The following is a 9,822-nucleotide window of genomic DNA, read 5'->3' on the forward strand; positions in this document are numbered from 1 at the left end:
ACGGTAGCTCCTCACATACGCCCTCTCATGCAGGCTAGAAAATCTACGCCCAACTCCCATTGCCTTTCCTTTGGATGTTTACATAACGATTATTAGTGTGCTATTAGCAAAAGAGATCAAAACAGGTTCCTGCCAGGTTGGTGGTGTTTCTTGTCATATATGCAGATTAAATAGGAAAGAAGATTTTATCCCTCCCATATGGCGACGGTTAAAACAGCATTCTGAGCAAAATGATTTAGTTAATAGCCAGATGATACGACAAATTTATATTAATGTCGCAGAGTTTTGCATTTCCAAATGTTGATACGGGCATGCTTCTATAATCATTTTTTGTAACAGATAATCAGGCAAAAGATACAACAGGGCCATTTATTTAAGACACAAGATTTTTGGTGCTTTTGCAGAGTCAGAAAAGAAATTAAAGATGTAGATCATACACTAAAATAACTAAACATATATGCAATACACTGTAGAGATCGTACAACATCGACGAAAAGCACTACTATATCCGCCATTATGAAAAACATTTTGAAGGTTTTCTCTGAAACCTGCCCGAGCTCTGTTCAAGAAAATTGAAATGTTTTGCGAACCAACGGCAACATCCTTCTCCTTAAATACTTATGGCAAATGACAAAACATTTGAGACAAGATAAAGGTAATGCAAGACATTGATATACATTCTTATTAACTGTTATGGACTAAAAAAATCTAATTAAATCAAGTTAAATAAATTTGAGTTCTTTGTCTGGAATTTATTGATATAGCAACAAAAGTAATGCGTAAGTCATAACAACAGAACAGTAGATGCCCACTGAAATGTCGGTATGGCGAAAATAAAAGTCATTAGACGTGAGTAACAGGAATTCTGAAGTCATTAGTAACAAATATGCGTAACGTTGTTTTTTTAATTAAATACATCCAGGAAAAAGGTTTATTGCATCCACAGGAGACAATGTGACCAAAAAAGATCCGTTACGTTCCAGAAAAAATAACATGACTGATCTCATTGCTCATTCAAAAAATAACGAAATACGTGCAATACAACGTTAGAATAAAAACAAAGCCTGGAAAACACTCTTTTCTTGTATTCTGTACTATGGTCTTTAAATCTATGTCATGACGTCATTGGAATCTTAACGGACATCATATTAACATAGCTAACACAGTCTCCCCGACGGCACTACGGGTAAACCCCTTTATAGTTGACATCGTGTGTATTGGACACATATCTACAACGGACACTTTGTAAAGATGTAGTGGACAACTCTCAGGAGCAGCGCTATAATTTCCAAAGTGGGGGGCTTAGGCATAGTGGAAGATTTTGAGATTTTAGTGACAATCAACGAGCGAAGCTAGTTACGGAAACAGCTGGGGTCCAGGGGGCGCTGTAAGCCCTCTGGTGGGGTCCAACGCCTTTTTAGAGTCCTAAAACACGTAAAATAGCTATACCTTTGGGTTCAGAGGGCGCTGTAAGTTAGATAGCTTGCAGGTTCTCTGGTTGGATAACAACAACCTTCATGCAGTAATAGAGACACTTAGTGGCAGAAAATAAAAAAATTATTACTTAGCAAAGTGCCATTGCCTCTCTCTACTGGAGAGAGGTGTCTTTACCCATAATTACCCATAAAACTGATCTCTTTATAGCCGACTTGTCCAATAAGGGGTTGAAATAAAATATTAAATTTTTTGTGCATTGGGTAAAGCAACATCTCAAAGCAGCTTTTTGTGAAGTTTTCAGTCTCTTTTAGTTTGATGGAAAACAGTGAGAGTGTTTGTTTTTGACAATACGAAGGAGCACAAAAACGGAGATTTTTCTGATATGTGGTGTGCGTTGCACGCTTCTCAGCATTTATTTCTCAATCGAAGTACAGATAAGAGCGGAAGAATTACTATAAAGGACTAAATATTCTCTGAGGTAGCCATTTTAAATTCTACGTGCTAAGGTGACAACACGAATTACTCCTTGTGGAGATCCAATAATAAGCATGTGTAGTTCATGTTAGTTTTTTATATGTATTTACTCCAGCTTTAGCTTGTATTTTTCCTTGGCTTTTTGTTCGCGGAATTGGCATAGGCCGTTTTGTTTTATTTATATCGCTCTATTATTTTACTTTTCGTTATTTATGTTTAAGCTATGAAGCATTATTATTATAGTCATCACAATCATTGACATATATATCAATAGTTGACCGCAACCTACCAACATGTAGTCCAAAATCAAAACTATCTAAAAACGTTCTTATTATCATAAATTGAAGCTACCTATATTGCTACCAATTAGAGGTAGATAGGCCAAAAATGTGAATAAATATTCCTTATATGCAATAAGTTATTGTTTGTTATTAAAATCTCCAAACAGTTTCAACTCAACCTATGTCCCTTCTAGCAGCTAAAAAATTCAATGAGTGCTCCGGCTCGAATTACCGGATTTCATACAGCACAGTCTGGGTACTAGTAGAGAACTTGTAGGGACAAAGTTTTGGCGTATTTTAAAGGTCTCGATGTCCCGCCGTAAAATATATTGCAAATGGCTTTTTCTTAAAATAATGTTTAACGAAACGTCTAAAATATTATATACATAAGCGCTTCTTATTGGCGTAAAATTCCAGGCGAAAATAGTATAACCTATAATGGGAATATTGCTCAAACCAATTTAACCAACTTATCTCTTTAAACTTTGACCCCGAGTTTTCTCGCCAGCGTATTAAAGATACAATATGCTTACATCATCATTTTAGAAACAGGTTATTTACCGACCTTACTTGTTTTTAAAGAAAGAAGAAAATAGTTTTAAATTAAATTCCCTTTTGTCTCTGGGCAAAAAAATATGAGACTGCAAGTTCAGAGGCGGAATCTTTATTATTGCCTTAACGGGACCAGATAGTGACAACACAAAGACTGGGTGGGCGAGGCGTATAGTGACCAGGCGAGACGCTTTCTTGTATACCATTCTGCGTTTGATTTTTGTGATAGTAAATATGCATATTTCACGAATTGCAGACCGTAGGTTTTTTTGTAAAGCGGACATGATAGAAACTGCGACTAGCACATTTTACGCTACCTAGGCAGCCTGCGGATCTGAAAAAGTAGAACTACAGCATTAATTAGCAAAATTTGCGAGTAGATGCTATTCGCCACGTTGTGAAATGGCCGAAAAAGTGCTATCGCCAGCTTCTTCTCCGGAGTCTTGTGGCCCCTGAGCCGTTATTACGGAGTGGTCAAGTTCATCAACAAGGCAAAGTGGCCTGGGAACAAGGCTGTGTCATCGCCTCAATATTTTTGTCAGGTATTGAAGAAAGGATGCGTTTTTAAATACTCGAACTTATTTCTAAAACCTGTATTCTGCTATTTTTATTAAATCGAAAACTGCATTATAAGCGTAGTAATAACCCCCGTCCAGGAAAATTTCATTACAGTTGGCTCTCTCTAATTCAAATCTCTGTAATGCGATCAACTCTCTAATTTAAACAAAGTTAAAGTTACCATAAAATTTCTTTAAAGCTTACCCCTCCCTAAGAAAAATAATTAAAAATCAACTCAAAGTATTGTGCTAATTACGAAAATAATGTTATTTTATACTTGCTTTCATATGTTTGCAAAATATTCAACGTTATGGTTACAAATAGCTAGGGAGAAGCTTCGTGCCAGTCGTTATCTTGTATCCCGAATTTAAATAGAATTTTTCGCGGGAGGGCTAGTGATGTCATTATTATTATTATATATTATTATTCCGAATATTTATACAGGATAAAGCCACTTCAGTGCTGGAAACACTGTTGTCAACGTGGGTCCTGTGTTCTGAATGTAAACATTAGGTATACACCGGCATTATCTACCCAATTTTCCAGACATGGTATGAGATGACCTGTGGCTGTGATGAAGACACTCGCCAAACATGCCCGCGCTGTGAACTAAACCACGGAACTTGTGTGTACGAAGCGAACTCCATAACCACAAGGCAAAGCGAACTCTATAACCACAAGGCCACACGCCACAACGACGACAATGACTTAGCCGCAGCCCAGTATTTTACATATATATACCAAGCGGTTGTTTTGTTTTGTCTTTACAAGCTCGTGAGCTTGTATTAAAAACGCAAATGTGTCCCCCACAAGAATGGAAATTTTTGCCACTCTAACCAGCGAAACGAGAGTAGTCGTGTGTTCGAATCTCATCTTGGTAACTATTTTTACTTTTTTTTTTGCTGTTATATATCACAATCTGATAGACAGCATTTTGTAAACTTTATTCGCGAGGTTGCTTACTCATATCATACGTCTTGTTTATAGTTGTAACAGATACTGAAGACGAGCTTGTAACAGGAACTAGAAATGAGTAAGAACTTCTCTCGTGGAAATGTTATGGGCTTTTAGTGAAAAATTCTGCAAAAGTGTATAAAACGTACAAATTCACACATAGACAGAGTTTTTGTTGTTAACAGTTTGACTTGGTAAGGATTTTTGCTTTAGAAGGTCAGTAAAAATATTAGACAGCATTGATCATCACAACCACGTGGGTAAGTAAAGCACGAAGGACGGACGGCGCGAGCGAAAACACCATTTGGTCATAGGTGTAGAATGGTCCGGACCTTGACTTTAATTTGTGAAACTCGTTCCTGGGACCCATTGTGTTATTTGATATATGGATCAAATGTTTCTAAGGGGCACCATGAAAAAGAGCTTGCAGAATTTCACTGCACAAACTTAGAGATGATAACTGATGACCAACGAATAGCAATATCTAGCAGAAAGAGATTTAGAAAACATGAAAATCACAGAAAAAACTGAGTCATGCTGAACCACGCACGAAACTCATAACCTACAAATTTGATAACCCGGTTACTGATGTGACCTGAGTAATACGTTTATAAAATTTGCCTCATGTGAGTAGTAACTGGAGTACCATTTTCCAAGTATAATGTGTTTATTTCAATTTTGGATTTTCTCATTATTTCAGTAAACATTCTCTTTATTTTAATTTTAATTTTAAACTTTGTAAATTGATTTTATTTTGAATTTTCGCCATGCTAAGGCAACTTTTAAGCTACGAATAACAAATGCGATATATTGTTATCGGTTTTGCTACGACCAGCGAATTCCCGCGGATTTTTCACGGGCTAACGACTAGCCTCTTGAATAATAGCCGCAAGTAGTTGCACAGCTTTATTTACCGAATTTGCTTTGTCCGTTCACATATAATTGACCACTAACGAGGCTCGACGTTTGCTATATATATATATATATATATATATATATATATATATATATATATATATATATATATATATATATATATATATATATATATATATATATATATATATATATATATATATATATATATATATATATATATATATATATATATATATATATATATATATATATATATATATATATATATATATATATATATATATATATATATATATATATATATATATATATATATATATATATATATATATATATATATATATATATAGTCTCTACAGTAATAGCTGTCGTTGGTCTGTTGCCCAAAACCGGGTTATGCTTAATCACGCACCACAAAATCATCAAATTAAAAATAACAAATGCGATGTATTTTTATTGACTTTGTTGTAACGGGCGAACTACCGTGGATTTTCCAAGGGCTAACGACTATTTTTAAGTAATATTGTTAAAGACGTGCGACTATTGTAGAGGGCACTCAAATATTACTGTTGCTATTTTAGTTATCAATGATGTGTAAAAACAGTAAATTTTTACGCTGCAAATTCACGGCAGATGCGGACGGAACGAAGGAACTTTTTCTCGTAAAATCTACAAATTACACGAGGAATGTTAATGGTCGTCAGGTGACGTTAAACATTAAATGTCAAATAAATGTATATGACGTCAAATAAATGCAAATGATGAAAAAAGGTTTTAACCAATGAAATCTCAGGTTTTGCTAACGTCAAATACATTAACTTGACGTCACGCAAAAGAACCTTGTCTTTTTGTAAAGACTCTCTTGGAATACACACAATTTTGTGTCCAGAGAATTTATTTTAATTTAAAAAGTTATGTCACCCGTGGAAGAGATGTTATCTCTCAATGCGAATATGGAACATATTCTTGATAGCAAGTTGATGATTGCGAAACTAGTAGACGAAAAGAAGGAACAATTCTTGTCGTACAAATACTACAAATATAAATTTGAAGAAAGCTCTTTGTGTAATGCAAAAATGATAAACGAATTGAAGTTGATGCAAAGAATGTTGAATGAAAGAAAAGCAACGTATGCAGAACAAAACCAACGCCTAGTGTACAGATATGAAAGTGCGTTTGATATAATGAAAACAGAAGTATGTAAGAAAGATTCAAAAATCGCTCTTCTGAAAGCTGAGTTGGATAAATCATTGATGAAGGAGAATGAACTCGGTAAAATCATTAAAATGCAGACTGAAATAGTCAAGACTTGTGACAACTACAGAACAAAGCTTAAAGAAGCTAAAGAAAGAGAATTGAGAAGTAAGCAAGAGTTATTGGAATGTCAAACAAAACATGCTGTCGATGTTCAAAAATATGAAAGTGTTATCCAAACATTGAATAGGAAAGACAAAGATTTAACAAAGGAGACACAGGAGAAAGATTCAAAAATCTATCTTATCGAAACTAGGTTAGAAGATGCTTTGATAAGAGAAGCAGAGCTTAAAAATCGCATTGAAGAACAGAGTATCTTTGCAAAAGCTGAGAACGAACTCAAGACGAAACTTAAAAGAGCTGAAGAAAAGGAACTGCAGAGGAAACAGGAGGTGCTTGAATATCAAACCAAACATGCAGCCGATGTTGATAAATATGAAAGTGTTATCCAAACACTGAAAATGGATTGCGAAGAGTTGAGAAAGAAGGTTGAAGAAAGTGATCGTTTGAAAGATGAGATTTTAACTTTGCGATCCAAGTTAGATATCTCGGATCAGCTTTATGATGACGAGAAAAGCAAGAACGAGTTTGAAATCCAAGAACTGAAAATCTTCAATGAAGAAAAGATTGGTGATATGATGCGAATAAAAGATGAGAAGATCATGAGGCAAACCACATATGTGGAAAATTTCCGTGAAGAATGCAAAGAATTGCAAGAAAAATTAGAAGACAAAACAAAGATGGTGAAAATGTTATACAAACAAGTAAAAGACATAGACTTGATTGCCCAGGCAGGAATCACGTGGAAGTCGAAGTATGATGATTTAGTTAAGGAGCGAAACAACATGCAGGAAGAATTGCAAAGATTTAAAAAGCAGAGTAAACTCATGGAAAAAAAAGTTCCAGATAAAACGAACGAAAATTCTGGAGATGAGAAACTAGTTGAAAAACTGCAAAGTGAATTGAAGGAGATTCAAAACAAAAAGAAGAAGTTACAAGACGAGGTAAACAAAGAGAAAATTGTTGTTATTGAATGTGAAGAATTGAAAAAGAAGAACATAGAAATGGCATCTATTTTGAAGGATAAAGAAGAAGTGATTGTAGATTTGAAGTTGAAGCTTACAAACCAAGAAAAAGATCTGTTTACATTAGAAGCCGAATATAAGTCAGCAGATGAAAAAATTAAACAGTTTGAAGAATTGTGCAAAAGGTACCTGAAATCTCTTGCTTTTTGTTTTGTTTGAAAGCTTATTGTTAGCTTTTTTCAAATCTTGGCGTGACAATTATCAACATTACAGGTAAAAATGTCAACAAGTATAAATCATATTTATACATTTAGATATGAGCAATGCAGTGCTACAGAAAATGATGTCGACCAAACGAAATCTGTATATAGTGATGTCTTTGTAGAAGAAAGGGAAAAGGAGCACGGAAATGATAATTATGCAAGCGATTGCTTCGAAGAAGATGCAAGTGAAATGGATAAAAACAACAACTTTTCGTTTTTTTTGGAAGATGCAATAAGTGAAGATGAAGGTGAAGTGTGCGATGAATCGGTTATTGAAGAAATCTCTGAAGTGTGTGATGATGTTGAAAACTTTGAAGTGGATGATGTGATACCAGCTGTTGCTGGTGGTGTTGCTAAAAATGAAGGTAAGAAAAAAATTTATTTGATTTTATCAAGTCACTGAGAATAAGATAAACTTGACATCAATCAAAAGTAATTTATATAATAATTTTTTGTAGTTGAAGAAAATAAAAATGATGTTAAAACTGTGGAGATTGGGGAAAATCTTCGAATAGTGGAAGATGTCCAGAAGCCGTCTAAAAATTGGAGCAGAAAAAATCAACCGGAGAGCGTAGTTAAAATTACGGCAGCCGATGTTTTTGGAAGTGGTGCATTTATAGAAGATGACGATCTTGATGTCGCAATTGATGACATCTTGGGAGCACTTTAAGTGTTCTCATTTATTTGAAATAAAATTACGAACAATATGTACGTGTCTGTATTCCTTTTGCATTGCCCATTCGTTCAGTCAAATTATGGTAACTTGCTAAATAATCTAGGCCTAAGGTTACGTTGATCAAAGTCAAAAAAGAAATGTTTTGTGTAACGTAAAGTTTGGGACAGATAGCTGTGATATAATACTAGTATGACAAATTCAAAAATATCTGTCACAACATCTCGATTAAGTCCTACACAAGAATACATAAGAATAAAAATACTATTTCAATAAACGCTGCTTAAAAAATTGACATCGATAAATCGATGATTATCGATTAAATTATCGATAAAATTGCTTACTTGATGATGTATTGAACAAGGGTGCACTATACTAAATAATCAAGTACACGTTCCGCAAAATATTACGACTTTTTTACGATATGACATAATAGTCAAGTCGGAAAAGTCATGTCATGTCGTGAATGTTAAGGTACATTTAGTGCAAAATATTTAATGTTCAATTTTTGTCAATAAAGATGTACAGTACAAACCAACAACCCCAAACATCTTTAGTAAATTGAGAATTTCGTGACACTCTTAGTAACACGCACTCTGAACTTGTAAATGCTTTTACAGCCGACGCACCAAATCATTTGACGTTTTTTACACTTGCGCATCGTGCAGGGGATTTCCCTAGCATGATGCTAGCACATCTTTAACGTTATTTACTTTCTCTGCTTTGCAGCCTACTGCAAACTTTCTGCCTTAGAAAAAGCCTAAAAAACCGCCACAAATATTTTATCCAGGCTTGCAATTTACAAAACAAAAATATTATAATTCTGAATGACCTGATTATGTCAAATTCGATTATTTTATCTAGCTCTCTAAATTCTTGCAAAGAGTCATATTAAACAACCAAAGGACATAATACACAGGAGCATCAACCTCCTATACATCAAACCTCCCATGCGCCTAAGAACTATAAATGATTGGCTATTCGTAGTTTTAAAATTCAATGTGTGTGTGAAGATGTTCATGCGTGATACTATAAATAGATGCTATAAATATAAAATATATAAACTGTGTTACAATAAAACATTCTATGCCATGATCCAGGTGGTGTCCAACACTAATTAAATCATACCACAGAAATTGCTTTAAACATGTCCGAGATTGCATACCACAGTCTAACTTAGTCCACTCGCGATTTGCCCCATCACCTTTTTCGGCACTTTATTTACCGTTGTCCAAAACGAAGTATCAATTGCTCTGATTAATCTCGTGTTGTTTATGCCAGAGATAAAAATAAAAAGAGGTTGAACTTTCTACGTAATGCGCCCCTCTTCCTACGTAATGCGCCCCTCTTCCGGTGATTTTGTGATCTCCTATAAATATTATCCTATTTGTATCGATAGCTGTTAAGAAGCGGCCCTTTTTTTTGAAGAATTACGTCATAATAACTTTTATTGCCCCACAGGGTTCTACAAA

At 34.6% G+C, this 9,822-nt stretch overlaps 1 protein-coding gene across 1 annotated transcript; it reads left to right on the forward strand.

The window, feature by feature from the left end:
- Positions 1-6,088: 6,088 nt before the first annotated feature.
- On the forward strand, positions 6,089-8,347 carry LOC130646096 (desmoplakin-like). The gene is made up of 3 exons (XM_057452235.1): positions 6,089-7,599; positions 7,729-8,042; positions 8,136-8,347. The coding sequence occupies exons 1-3, from the start codon at positions 6,089-6,091 to the stop codon at positions 8,345-8,347; spliced, it is 2,037 nt and encodes a 678-aa protein (XP_057308218.1).
- The last annotated feature ends 1,475 nt before the right edge of the window (positions 8,348-9,822 follow it).

The sequence above is a fragment of the Hydractinia symbiolongicarpus genome, chromosome 5 (assembly GCF_029227915.1).
Source record: "Hydractinia symbiolongicarpus strain clone_291-10 chromosome 5, HSymV2.1, whole genome shotgun sequence".
Taxonomy (NCBI): domain Eukaryota; kingdom Metazoa; phylum Cnidaria; class Hydrozoa; order Anthoathecata; family Hydractiniidae; genus Hydractinia; species Hydractinia symbiolongicarpus.